The 15,007-nt window shown below is 44.2% G+C and overlaps 1 protein-coding gene across 7 annotated transcripts in view; it reads left to right on the top strand.

The window, feature by feature from the left end:
- Positions 1-15,007, top strand: part of LOC137352259 (eukaryotic translation initiation factor 4 gamma 3-like) — a 436,424-nt gene that overhangs the window by 203,291 nt on the left and 218,126 nt on the right. For all 7 annotated transcript variants that reach the window (XM_068017538.1, XM_068017532.1, XM_068017537.1 and 4 more), the window contains one exon: positions 13,349-13,534. In XM_068017538.1, coding sequence (XP_067873639.1) covers positions 13,349-13,534 — 186 coding nt within the window. The remainder of the gene's footprint in view (positions 1-13,348; positions 13,535-15,007) is intronic.

The following is a 15,007-nucleotide window of genomic DNA, read 5'->3' as shown; positions in this document are numbered from 1 at the left end:
GCTGGAAATACTCAGCAGGTCTGGCAGCATCTGTGGAGAGAAAAGCAGAGTTAACCTTTCAGGTCAGTGCCCCCCCTTCAGAACTGACAAATATTAGAAATGTAAAAAGGTTTTAAGCAAGTAAAGCGGGGTGTGGGGCAAGAGATAACAAAAGAGAAGGTGTTGATAGGACAAGGTCACAGAGAATTACTGACCAGAAGGTCATGGAACAAAGGCAAACGGTATGTTAATGGTGTGCGGAAAGACAAAGCATTAGTACAGAGAGGGTGTGAATTGACTGTAAAGCACAAAGCACTCCAAGCACAAACATTAAAAAAAATTCTTCTTGAACAGAAACAGCGGGTAGGCACAGTAGAAACAAATTAACCAAACTAAAAAAAACAAAAATAAAATAACCAAATAAAGAAAAAATATAAAGAAGAAATAACTAAACACAGAAAGGGCCATCATGCTTTGAAATTATTGAATTCATTGTTCACTCCGGCAGTCTGTATCGTTCCTAATCGGTAGGAAAGTAACTTGTGAAGAGGACATAAGGGGGCTACAAAGAGATATAGGTAGGTTAAGTGATTGGACAAAGTCCTGGCCAATGGAGTATAATGTGGGAAAGTGTGAAATTGTCCACTGTGGCAGGAAGAATAAAAAAGAAGCATATTATCTAAATGGTGAGAGATTGCAGAGCTTTGAGATGCAGAGGGATCTGGGTGTCCTAATGCATGAATTGCAAAAGGTTAGTATGCAGGTACAGCACATAATTAGGAAAGCTAATAGAATGTTATCGTTTACCGCAAGGGGAATTGAACACAAAAATAGGGAGGTTATGCTTCAGCAATGCATTGGTGAGACCACATCTGGAGTACTGTGTACAGTACTGGTCTCCTTATTTAAAGGAGGATGTAAATGCGTTGGAGGCAGTAGAGAGAAGGTTTACTAGACTAATACTTGGAATGGGCGGGCTGACACTTGCTTAAAACCTTTTACATTTCTAATATTTGTCAGTTCTGAAGAAGGGTCACTGACCTGAAAGGTTAACTCTGCTTTTCTCTCCGCAGATGCTGCCAGACCTGCTTAGTATTTCCTGCATTTCTTGTCTAATTATGAGGAATGATTGGATAGGCTAGGCTTGTATCCGCTGGAATTTACAAGTGTAAGAGGTGACTTGATTGAAACATATAAGATCCTGAGGGGTCTTGACAGGGTGGATGTGGAAAGGATGTTCTCCCTTGTGGGAGAATCTCAAACTAGGGGATACTGTTTAAAATAAGGGGTCGCCCATTTAAGACAGAGATGAGGAGAAATTTTTTCTCTGAGGGTCGTGAGTCTTTGGAATTCTCTTCCTCAAAAGGCGGTGGAGGCAGAGTCTTTGAATATTTTTAAGGCAGAGGTAGATAGATTCTTGATCAGCAAGGGGGTGGAAGGTTATCGGGGGTAGGTGGAAATGTAGAGTAACCAGTTCAGCCATGAACTTATTGCATGGCGGATCAGGCTCGAAGGGTCGAGTGGGCTACTCCTGCTCCTAATTCGTATGTTGGTATGTATTTTTATTCCTGTCATTTTTAGTCTCAATCTGGTAGTGCGCCCAACCTACTTAAACTCTGGGTTCTCTAAAGCCAATTCAAATACTTGACTGAACAGGAATCCAGTGCTCATTAAGGCTTCGGGCTCGCTGGGTCACTCCTCCCAATACCACATCTTTTTGTGAACTTCCACTGATGCGCTTCTCTACACTTAGCCTGACTATCGAAGAAATTACCAGCTGCTGGAGTAATCAATTTATCTTGGAGTGAAGAGGCAACCTCTGCTCACCAACAGTATTTAAAATTGAAGTGCCAGTGAGTAGCATGGAACGAATCTTGACTCCAAATCCAATTGGTGGTTGTACTAGTTAGCAATACCCTTCATGGTCAGGCAAAGTGGAGCAAGACAGACCACCACCACTTCATATGCTTCTGATTAATGTTCAAGTGCTGGTCAGTACAGAAACCTGTGAGGGAACCCTTTGAGAGCATTGGGACTTGGACAAGAAGGCAAATGGCTCATTTCATAACGTCATAGTCATTCACAACACAGAAGGCGGCCATTCGGCCCATCGAGTCCATGCCGGCTCTTCACGGAGTGATTCAGTCAGTCCCACTCCCCTGCTTGATCCCTACAGCCCGACAAGTCTATTTCCTTAAAGTGGCTATCCAGTTTCCTCTTAAAGTCATTGATCGTCTCCACTTCCACCATCCTTCTGAGTAGCGAGTACCAGGTCATTCCCACCTGCTGCATTAAAAAGTTTTGCTTATATTCTCCCTGCATCTCTTGCCCAAAACCTTCAACCTGTGTCTCCTAGTCCTTGTACCATTAATTAATGGGAATAGTTTTTCCTTGTCTAACTTATCTAATCTGTAATAATCTTGTATATTTCTGTTAAATCTTCCTTGTTCTAAGGAGAACAACCTCAGTGTTTCCAACTTAACCTTGTCCCTAAAATCCTCCATCCCTCGAACCATTCTGGTAAATCTCCTCTGCACCCTCTCAAGGATCCTCACATCCTTCCTGAAGTGTGGTGACCAGAACTGGATGCAATACTCCAGTTGGGGCCTAACCAGAGCTTTATTAAGATTCAGTATAACTTCCCTGTTTTTATACTGAATGCCTCTGTTTATAAAGCCGATACGCCTGACCAATCACTCTGTCAATATGACCTGCCATCTTGAAAGATTGATGCAGATGCACCCCCATGTCCCTCTGTTCCTGAACGCTCTTTGGAACTCTACCATTAAGAATTTATTGCCTCTCCCTATTCCTTCAAAATGCATCAGCTCACCATCTGGCACCCCTCTGCCCATTCTGCTAGCCTATTTATGTCCTGTTGCAGGCGTTTCATTTCATATCCTCACTGTTTGCCAGATCTCCAGGAGGAGGTGGCTGCACAAATATCCCCATCCTCAATGTTTGGGGCGGACCAGCACACAAGTGCAAAAAATGAGGCTGAAGCATTTGCAACAATCTTCAGCCAGAAGTGCCGAGTGGATGATCCATCTCGGCCTCCTCCTGAAGTCTCCAGCATCACAGATGCCAGTCTTCAGTTAATTCGATTCACTCTACGTGATATCAAGAAACGACTGAAGGCACTGGCTACTGCAAAGGCTATGGGTGCTGACAACATTCTGGCAATGGTACAAAAGATTTGTGCTCCAGAACTTGCCACGCCCCCAGCCAAGCTGTTCCAGTACATTTGCAACACTGGCATTTACCCGTCAATGTGGAAAATTGTCCAGCTATGTCCTGTACCCCAAACAAATGCAGGACAAATCCAACCAGGCCAATTGCTGCTTCATCAGTCTACTCCCAGTCATCAGTGAAGTGATGGAAGGTGTTGTCGACAGTGCTATCAAGCAGCACTTGCTTAGCAATAACCTGCTGCGTGACACTCAGTTTGGGTTCCACCAGTGCCACTCAGCTCCTGACCTCATTACAGCCTTGGTTCAAACATGGACAAAAGAGCTGAACTTGAGATAAGGTGAGAGTGACTGCCCTTGACATCAAGGCAGCATTTGACCGAATATGGCATCAAGAAGCCCTAGCAAAACTGGAGTCACTGGGAATTGGGGGGAAAACTCTCCGCTGGTTGGAGTTGTACCTAGTGCAAAGGAAGATGGTTGTGGTTGTTGGAGGTCATCATCTCCGCTGCAGGGCATCACTGCAGGAGTTCCTCAGGGTAGTGTCCTAGGCCCAACCATCTTCAGCTGCTTCATCAATGACTTTCCGTCAATCATAAGGTCAGAAGTGGGGATGTTCGCTGATGTTTGCAAAGTGTTCACCATTCGTGACTCCTCAGATACTGAAGCAGTCCATGTAGAAATGCAGCAAGACCTGGACAATATCCAGTAACATTTGTGCCACACAAGTGCCAGGCAATGACTATCTCAACCAAGAGAGAATCTAACCATCTCCCCTTGACATTCAATGGCATTACGATGGCTGAATCCCCACGATCAACATCCCGGGGGTTACCATTGACCAGAAACTGAACTGAAGTACCCACATAAATACCGTGGCTACAAGAGCGAGCCAGAGGCTAGGAATCCTGCGGCGAGTAACTCACCTGACTCCCCAAAGCCTGTCCCCCATCTACAAGGCACAAGTCAGGAGTGCAGGAGTGTGATGGAATACTGTCCACTTGCCTGGGTGGGTGCAGCTCCAACAACGCTCACGAAGCTCAACTCCATCCAGGACAAAGCAGCCCGCTTGATTGGCACCCTGTCCACAAACATTCACTCCCTCCACCACTGATGCACAATGGCAGCAGTGCGTACCATCTACAAGATGCACTGCAGCAACTCACCAAGGCTCCTTAGACAGCACCTTCCAACCCCACGACCTCTACTCCCTAGAAGGACAAGGGCAGCAGATGCATCGGCAGACTACCACCTACAAGTTCCCCTCCAAACCACGCACCATCCTGACTTGGAACTATATCGCCGTTTCTTCAATGTCACTGGGTTAAAATCCTGGAACTCCCTTCCTAACAGCACTGTGGCTGTACCTATCCCACATGGATTGCAGTGGTTCAAGAAGGCAGCTCACCACCACCTTCTCGAGGGCAATTAGGGATGGGCAATAAATGCTGTCCTAGCCAGCAACACCATGTCCCATGAACTAATAAAGAAGTTTGTCGTCATTGGCAAATTTTGAAATTCTACGCTGTATTCCAAGATCCAAATCATTTATATATTGCAAAAAAAGCTATGGTCTCAACACTGACATTGGGGAACACGATGTCTACCTTCCTCCGGTTTGGAAAAGCAACCATTTACCACGACTTGCTGTTTTTTGCCCACGACTTGCTGTTTTTTGCCCTTAAGCTAATTTTTTTATCCAATTAAACATTGACCCTTCTATTCCATGAGCCTCAATTTTGTTAACTAGCCTTTTATGTGGTATGTTAACAAAGGTGCTAAAATCCATATAAACAACATCCACTGCATTCCCTTCATCAACCTTCTTTGTTACTTCAAAAAAATTCAGTTTGATTCGTCAAGCATATTCTGTCTTTTACAAATCCATGCTGGCTATCCTTAATTAACTCGAACCTCTCCAAGTGCCTGTTGATTTTTTTTTTTCCACTGATTCTGTCAAAAACCTTACACCACTGATAAGCTAACTGGCCTCTAGTTGCTCGGACTTTCCTTACACCCTTTCTTGAATAAGGGTGTCATTTGCCCTTTTGCCACTCTCCAATCCTCTGGCACCTCCCTCATATCCAGGGAAGATTGGAAGATTATGGCAAGCCCTTCCACTATCTCCACCCCCACTTACTTTAGCAACCTGTGATGCAAGCCATCCGAACCAGGTTACTTATCTACCCTAAGCATAGCCAACCTTTTTAGTACCTCCCCGCTCTCAATTTTTACCTTATCCATTGCCCCTATTCTCGCTGCTTCTGCAGATATTTTGACAGATTCCACTTCCATAGTGAACACTTATACAAAGTACTCACTAAGTATATTCGCCTTGCCCTTCGCCTTTAAGCATATATTACCCTCTTTGTCCCTAATAGACCCACTCCACCTCTTACTACCTGCTTACTATTTACATAGCGGTAGAAGATTTTGGGGTTCCATTTTATGTTAACTGCCATTCTATTCTCATATTCTCTCTTTCAGTCTTATTTTCCTCTTCACTGTCCCTTTCAACTTATTATATTTGACCTGGTTCTCACTTGAAGAATTCACCTGACATCTATCATACACCCTCATTTTTGTTTCGCCGTAATCTCTATCGTCCTTGTTATCGAAGGAGCCCTGTTATTGGTTCCCTTACCTTTTGGCCTTCTTTGGAATGTACCTAGCCTGTACCAGAAGCATCTATCCCTTCAAGATAACCCATTGTTGCGATACAGCTCTTCCTGGCAGTCTTTGGTTCCATTCTACCTTTGTAGATCCCTTCTCATTGCACTGAAACTAACCCTCTTCCAATCTAGACGATCTATCTTATTTTGTTCTTTGCTTTTCTGCATTACTAGTCTAAACCACATGATGCGATGGTCACTCTTACCTAAGTGCTCCCTGGCAGACACTTGGTCCACATCTTCATTTACTTGCTGTACTTTCAGTGCAACCAGTTTACTGAATGGGTTCAGTCTGGACTTATGCAATAGAGCAGTGTCCTACGGTATTTCTTTTTAAAGAAAGGAAAAGTCCCATGCCAAAATTTGGAATTATAATTCTTCAGGAACTGACAATAGTTCTTAAATAGGATTACATAGGATATATGGCATAGACACTGGTCATTTGGCCCAACCAGTCCATGCTGTTTATGCTTCACTCAAACTTCCTCCCCCAACCTCATCTAAATCTATCAGCGTAACCCTCTATTACTTTCTCCCTCATATGATTGTCTAGAGTCCCCTTAAATGCATCAGTACTGTTCACTTCAACTACTCCCAGGGGAAGCGAGTTCCATGTTCTCACCACTCTTTGCGTAAAGCAGTTTCTTCTGAATTTCCCATTTCTTGGTGAAGATCTTATATTGTTATGCTCTTCCCCACAAGTAGAAATATTCTCTCTGTACCCACTCTATCAAAACCTTTCATAATTTTAAAGACCTTTGTTAGGCCTCCTTTTTTCCAAGAGAAAAGAAATTGAGTCTGTTAATTTTTTTCAAAAATATAGCTTACTTATAAAAATTTGCAAAAAATACGTAAAACAGTTCAAAGTTCACATTTCGGAAAGTACAATAGAAATCAGATTCCTTCGATACAGAACATGAGTTGCCTCAAAACTCTTGCCATCCCATTTTATATACACTGTACATTTGCATTATACAGCAAAAACACTTTTAGTGCATACAGCCCGAGGGATTTTACACGGGTTCCAGCCCCTCAGTTCACGATGGCAGTAGGGCCTTACACAGCAAGTTTCAAGCAGACCAAAGAGCGTCTTTCACCAAGTTGATGGTCCTCCAGCAACAGTTGATTTTTTTTTATTCATTCAATGATGTGGGTGTCGCTGGCTAGGTCAGCATTTATTGGCCATCCCTGATTGCCCTTGAGAAAGTGTTGGTGAGCTGCTTTCTTGAACCGCTGCAGTCCATGTGAAGTCGGTAAACCCACAGTGCTGTTAGAAAGGGAGTTCCAGGATTTTGACCCAGCGACAGTGAAGGAACAGCGATATAGTTCCAAGTCGGGATGGTGTGTGACTTGGAGGGGAACTTGCAGGTGGTGATGTTCCCATGCATTTGCTGCTCTTGTCCATCTAGTTGGTAGAGGTCGTGGGTTTGGCAGGTGCTGTCTAAGGAGCCTTGGTGCGTTGCTGCAGTGCATCTTGTAGATGGTACACACTGCTGCCACTGTGCGTTGGTGGTGGAGGGAGTGAATGTTTGTGGATGGTGTGCCAATCAAGGGGGCTGCTTTGTCCTGGATGGTGTCAAGCTGCTTGAGTGTTGTTGGAGCTGCACTCATCCAGGCAAGTGGAGAGTATTCCATCACACTCCTGACTTGTGCCTTGCAGATGGTGGACAGGCTTTGGGGAGTCCGGAGGTGAGTTACTCGCCGCAGGATTCCTAGCCTCTGACCTGCTTTGGTAGCCATGGTATTTAATTGGCTATTCCATTTCAGTTTCTGGTCAATGGTAACCCCGGGATGTTGATAGTGGGGGATTCAGCAATGGTAATGCCATTGAATGTAAAGGGGGGGGATGGTTAGATTCTCTCTTGTTGGAGATGGTCATTGCCTGGCACTAGTTTGGCGCAAATGTTACTTGCCGCTTATCAGCCCGAGCCTGGATATTGTCCAGGTCTTGCTGCATTTCTACACTGACAGCTTCAGTATCTGAGGAGTCGCGAATGGTGCTGAACATTGTGCAATCATCAACTAACATCCCCACTTCTGACCTTATGATTGAAGGAAGGTCATTGATGAAGCAGCTGAAGATGGTTGGGCCTAGGACATTGCCCTGAGGAACTCCTGCAGTGATGTCCTGGAGCTGTGATGATTGACTTCCAGCAACCACAACCATCTTTGCGCTAGGTATGACTCTAACCAGCGGGGAGTTTTCCCCCTGATTCCTATTAATTTCAGTTTTGCTGGGGCTCCTTGATGCCATAGTCGATCAAATGCTGCCTTGATGTCAAGGGCAGCCACTCTCACCTCACCTCTTGAGTTCAACTCTTTTGTCCATGTTTGAACCAAGGCTGTAATGAGGTCAGGAGCTGAGTGACCCTGACGGAACCCAAACTGTGTCACTGAGCAGGTTATTGTTAAGCAAGTGCTGCTTGATAGCGCTGTCAACAACACCTTCCATCGCTCTACTGATGATTTTGAGTAGACTGATGGGGCGGTAATCAGCCAGGTTGGACTTTTGACCTGCTTTTTGTGTACAGGGCATACCTGGGCTATTTTCCACTTTGCCGGGTAGACGCCAGTGTTGTAGCTGTACTGGAACAGCTTGACTAGGGGCGTGGCAAGTTCTGGAGTACAGGTCTTCAGTACTATTGCCGGAATGTTGTCAGGGCCCATAGCAGCATCCAGTGCCTTCAGTCGTTTCTTGCTATCACGCGGAGTGAATCGAATTGTCTGAAGTCCAGCATTTGTGATGCTGGGGATTTCAGGAGGAGGCCGAGATGGATCATCAACTCGGCACTTCTGACCGAAGATTGTTGCAAATGCTTCTGCCTCATCATTTGCACGCATGTGCTGGGCTCTCCCATCATTGAGGATGGGGATATTTGTGGAGCCACCTCCTCCAGTTAGTTTTTAATTGTCCACCACTTTTCACGGCTGGATGTGGCAGGACTGCAGAGCTTAAATCTGATCCGTTGGTCATAGGATCGCTTAGCTCTGTCTATTGCATGCTGCTTACACAGTTTGGCACGCAAGTAGTCCTGTGTTGTAGCTTCACCAGGTTGACACCTCATTTTGAGGTATGCCTAGTCTTCCTCCTGGTATGTTTCCCTGCACTATTCATTGAACCAGGGTTGATCTCCTGGCTTGATGGTAACGGTAGTGTGGGGGATATGCCAGGCCATGAGGTTACAGATTGTGGTTGAGTACAACTCTGCTGCTGCTGATGGCCCACAGCGCCTCATGGATGCCCAGTTTTGCATTGCTAGATCTGTTGGAAATCTATCCCATTTAGCACGGTTGTAGTGCCACACAACACGATGCAGGGTATCCTCAATATGAAGGGAGGACTTGGTTTCCACAAGGACTGTGCGGTGGTCACTCCTACCAATACTGTCATGGACAGATGCAGCTGCGGCAGGCAGATTGGTGAGGACGAGGCCAAGAACGTTTTTCCCTCTTGGTTCCCTCATCACCTGCTGCTCGCCCAGTCTAGCAACTATGTCCTTTAGGACTCGGCCAGCTACCGAGCCACTCTTGGTGATGGACATTGAAGTCCCCCACCCAGAGCACATTCTTGCCACCCTCATTGCTTCCTCCAAGTGGTGATCAACATGGAGGAGTACAGATTCATCAGCTGAGGGGGAGGACAGTTGGTAATGATCAGCAGGAGGTTTCCTTGCCCATGTTTGACCTGATGCCATGAGACTTCATGGGGTCCGGAGTCGATGTTGAGGACTCCCAGGGCAACTCCCTCCCGACTGTATACCACTGCGCCACCGCCTCTGTTGGGTGAAGGCCGGCTCGGGTCTGCAAATGAAACCCAACCCGAGCCGACAGAACCACATCCGATCCTGAGCCCTACCCGGCCAGAGTCCTTTCATTTTTTCCCACTCCTGACCCAGCCACCAGTTAACCTACCTTCTGTTTTTCTCTTTGTTGCTTATCTGCACAAGCTTAATGTAACTGTAACAAAGCCACCTTTCAAGTACAAAAAGTATATTAATATTGGAGCCACTTACCGGAGGTGGTGATAGAGTATGTCTGGCCCAGCCCGACCCGACCTGGGCCCGAATGCCGGACCAGGAAGTGTGACACGTCGCCGGGTCCCATCGGGTTCGGGTCGGGTAGCTGGCCTTTACTGCTGGGTCTGTCCTACCAGTGGGACAGGACATACCCAGGAATGGTGATGGCAGTGTCTGGGACATTGTAAGGTATGATTCTGTGCGTATGACTATGTCAGGCTGTTGCTTGACTCGTCTGTGGGACAGCTCTTCCAACTTTAACACAAGCCGCCAGATGTTAGTAAGGAGGACTTTGCAGGGTCGACAGGGCTGGGTTTGCTGTTGTCGTTTCCGGTGCCTAGGTTGATGCCGGGTGTTCCGTCCAGTTTCATTCTGTTTTATTGACTTCAAAGTGGTTAGATATAACTGAGTGGTTTACTAGGCCAGTTCAGAGGGCAATTAAGAGTCAACCACATTGCTGTGGGTCTGGAGTCACATGTCGGCCAGACCAGGTAAGGACAGCAGATTTCCTTCCCTAAAGGACATTAGTGAACCCAATGGGTTTTTACAATGATCAGCAATGGTTTCATGGCCATCAGACTAGTTTTTTTAAATTCCAGATTTTTTTAATTAATTGAATTCAAATTCCGCCTTCTGTTTATGTCTGTGTGCATCCCTGGGAACAGCCCGTAGAGCACAGAATCCTGTGTTAGAGCTGCTTGGGATGAACCTCGACAAAAACAACTGCAATTCTTTCCACACTTGCTGTGTAAAGGTGCATTCCAGAAGGAGGTGGGCGATGGCCTCTTCCCCACCACAGCCACCTTGAGGGCAGCATGGAGAAGCGGTGAGACTCCATGTGGAGGAAGGATCTGACGGAGTAGGTGCTTCTTGCTACTAGCCAAGCTACGTCTTGGTGCTTGTTTGAAAGTTTTGGCAATGAGGCATTCTGCCAAATAACTTTGACAGTCAGCTCGGGGAACCATCCGACAGGATTCACCGTGTCCTTTTCCTGTAGGGCCTTGAGGACATTCCGTGCAGACCACTGCCTGATGGATTTGTAGTCAAAGGTGTTTTTCTGCGCAACCTTTTCCGCGAAGGATAGGTGGTACAGCGCCGAGAGTTCCGCAGCAATGTGGCCAGACTGTTTGTTCGCAACACTGGGGACAGATCGAACCTCAACATGTAGTGACACTTGGTGTTTGCATACTGGGGTTCTCACACAGCTTGATGTAGCCGCACACAAAGGTGGCCATCAGGATGAGGGCAACATTGGGTATGTTTTTTCCTTTTTATCCAGAGGTTTGAACATCATGTAACTACGGACACAGTCCATTTTTGATCTCCAGATAAAGCGGAAGATGGCTCGGGTGACCGCCACGGTGCAGGAGTAGGGTATGGGCCAGACCTGCGCCACGTACAGTAACAACATGAGCGCCTGCACCTGATGACCAGGTTCTTACCCAGCCTGTTCATCCTTTCCTGCTATGTATGCCCTTGCAGTTCTGATATAATCTGTGTAAATCTTCTCTGCACCCTCTCCAGTGCCTGTATATCCTTTTTATAATATGGTGACCAGAATTGCATGCAGTACTCTATAAGTGTGATCTAACCAAGATCCGATGCAGGTTTAGCATAATTTCTTTACTTTTCAATACCATCCCTCCAGAAATAAACCCTACTGCTTGGTTTCCCTTTTTTATGGCCTTGCTAACCTATGGTGCAACCTTCACTGGTGTATTTGTACTCTGATCCCTTTGTTCCGCTACCCCACCTAGACTCATACCTTCCAAGTAATAAGTGACCTCCCTATTTTTCCTACCAAAATGTACTACCCCACATTTATCTGTGTTGAACATCATTTGCCAATTATTTGTCCATTCTGCAAGTTTATTAATGTCCTGTAATTTAAATAAGGAAGGAAAAATTAGTGAAGTAAGAAACTATCAAATACAGAAGTCCCCACCTTTTTTCAGTTGGAAATCTTAACCTTCACCCTGCATCAGTTGGAACGTACTTTCCTACGTAGAGACAGCAGAGGTAGTTTGTCTGAACTCATCGTAATCTGTTGTTGACCATGCCACAGGGAATGTTTTGATCTATGATTAGATATTTGTCTTGCCGGAAGGCACACTCCTTGTGATCTTTTGTTCCAGCCAGTGATACTGCTGTTTACCTTCATTTTCTGCTACTTTACTGGTCATAGATCTTGTTCATTTAAGCTGCTGGTTGAAGGGAAATCCTCAGTGTTAATAGTAAGAAGTAAATACCTTCTCCAGTATAATGAAACTATGTTTTGGAGCCAATGATTTTCCACCCTGTTGTGGGAAATCAATATAAATCATAGAAAAACATTTTTAAAAGGAAGTACAGTACAGTGATCTTTCCATAGTCACCTATCTGTGTGCAGACAAGTGGGAATGATTTCTGTTGCTGCAGAATGGTGGTTCTGTCCCTTTCTAACTATATTATAAATCATATAATGCACAGCCAAAAGTGTATCAATCTGGGTCATTAGATTTGTCTTGTACTGGAGGGACTGAGAAACAGGTGGAACATCATTGGCTGTTATACTGAATGCACGTACAGCATGATCCTTTCTACTGATCTATAAGGTGTTCCATTGGCTTTCTCTCTTTTCTGCTACTTTGATCGCTTCATTGTTGAAGGGAGGATTCAGACCTATCCAGGTAATATCAACTGATAAGTAACTTAACCTCTCAATTAACTTTGCTAAATACTGAAAATGGATCCGGGGGTCATGTGGCAGAAATAATAGAATTACTGTTTTCATGTTTTGGAGGCTCCTTTCAGCCATCCAATTTGTGTGTAAATCTTTGCAGATCATTTATATTATCCTAGAAATGTTGAAAATTGAAGTCTTTCACTTCATTGATCTACAAACTGTTAATTGCTTTTGAAGAATGAAAGAAAATTTCCCTTTACAAACCCATTTATGTGATAGTCATTGGAAATTCATAAAATAGTAATGAAAAATCAAGGGCCAACCATTTTAGAGTTAATCATGAACTTGCTTTGCTATTAATGTGGCTTTCTGACTGGATGTAGATGTGCTTTGATTTTTCTGATCCTGTGAGAGTGCAGGAGGTCGTGACAAACTTTTGCGCTACTGTTCCTCTCTAACTGGGAGGATCTGCTTCTGCAGAGTGAGGCTATCAGTGGTGGAGTTCGCCAGTGGTGAGCATTTGCCACCAAGTGCTGAAAAATTCATTGCAATTGCTGGTCGGGATCTTGGTGTTCCTACTGTCCTTGAGGCCGGAACCCTTACCATAGCTGGGGAAAATGAACAGCCCAAGGGCAATGTTATCAGCATATTTCAATGAACTGAGTTTTTTCATGAAGCTTATGAATGGAAAATCTTTTTTCTTTGTTTTTTTAAATATTTTGGTTAGAAAGGTGGAGTTCATGGTATGTAATACATGTGGTTATATGTATGAACAGTTTACATATACACTGAGGGAGGTTTGTTGACTTTTATCATTGTTTTTTTCAGTTTTTTCAAAGACCGCCAATGCAACCAGCGAGACCTAGCATACCGAATAACAATCCTTCCATGCGCCCAGGAACACAGACTGCAACGGCAGCAGTCTATCCGCCCAGCCAAGGGCCCATAATAATGATGAACCCACCTGTGCCATATCCCCCAGCCCCTCAGGCTCCCTATTATATTGCTAACCCGGTAAGCGAAGAGTGGCTGTTGTTCTTCATCTCTACCAGAAGTAATGATCTTTATAGCTAGCCCACATCAGTTTGCCGAGTGGGGTGCCGAGTACATTTGGTCAAATGTATCCCATTCCCTGCTGCACAGCTGGGGTGTTGCACTTTATAGTATGCTCCTGATAATTCGGTCATATTTTGTGCTAAAATTTGAATTATCCACAATCTTGAATCGAGCAACTTTGAATTTAGAGTGGATTTTACTGCTGAGGCTATTTTTGTAACTGGAAGAGTGATGTACTCATTATTTTTGAAATATATAATATGGATTATTATACTACTTGGATCAAGCAAACCTTTCTTGAATCAATTCAAAGAATGCAGTGTATCTGAGAGTATCTGAAGGTATTATATGAACTTTTTTTGTTGCACTTCAAAATTATTCGTTTGTGTGAATAACTGTACCACAGGCCTTTTTGAAATGTTTTTTCCTCAGTGATTATTTCTGCCCTACCCACCCACCCACCCACAATATTCTTACACATATATATGTACTTCAAAATATAAAAATCTGGTATTTTTCCAAGGAGTAACTTTTTTTTTTTACTGTTTGCAGTATTAGAACACGGTGCACAAACAGTGTTCAAAGTCTGTATTTTATTGTTGCCCGAAATCACCCTCTTCCACCATGGTGACTTTGACTACAATACTCTCAAACCAACTAGTTGAGTGTGACAGAGGCAAAGCTGTCACTGATTTCCCCTGCCAATGTGACAGTGGCAAGAAAGGATACTTGAAGATGGCAAGGGAGTGGTGAATATTGATGAGTTTTCTGAAGTGTAAACTGTACAGGCCTTGTATGAACTCTGGTGAATTCTTAATCCAGGCCATTTTCTTGATTACAGTTTCAGTTGTTTCTAAATGGTCACAAATGAGGAGGGTCATCTAAACAAAAGAACATGACTAGAAGCTGTCCATTTCAAAAAGGCCTGTTCACATGCTGTTCCCTCCTTCCTCGCTGCATGGTTGTGCCATTAGTAGCTTTTTTCCCCCTCTCCATAACTTTGACAGTGTTCCAGCATATTTTTTTCGCATGGCCTTTGTTTCTTTTCGCACTGTTTTCATGTCTTTAATTAAGTTCCTCTCTTTCAGCAATGTTTATCTAAAAATTTAATTTGTATACTATCACTTGACTACGACCTCAGTTCTAAACAGTGCAAACTGTAGTTGATTAAAAGTAATCTGAAGAACTGTCATCTTTTATTGAATTAAAGACAATCAAGTAATTCAATCGAATTACTATGAAATCCTGGCAAGTGGCATACATATTCTGGAAAAATTAGTATTTATATATCTGCAATTGACCATTTTAAAAACTTCAGCTCCTGTATGCAAGGTATATTTTGTTCTATTGTTGTAGATTTGGTTTATTCCAGAATGCCTACATAAAAGCAATGATTATTTCATTTCCTAAGTGGTTTCTGTTAAAAGCAGA

Source organism: Heterodontus francisci, chromosome 37, assembly GCF_036365525.1.
Source record: "Heterodontus francisci isolate sHetFra1 chromosome 37, sHetFra1.hap1, whole genome shotgun sequence".
In the NCBI taxonomy this organism is placed as follows: domain Eukaryota; kingdom Metazoa; phylum Chordata; class Chondrichthyes; order Heterodontiformes; family Heterodontidae; genus Heterodontus; species Heterodontus francisci.
Note: the sequence above shows the minus strand (reverse complement) of the source record. Positions and strands in the feature narration are given on the sequence as shown.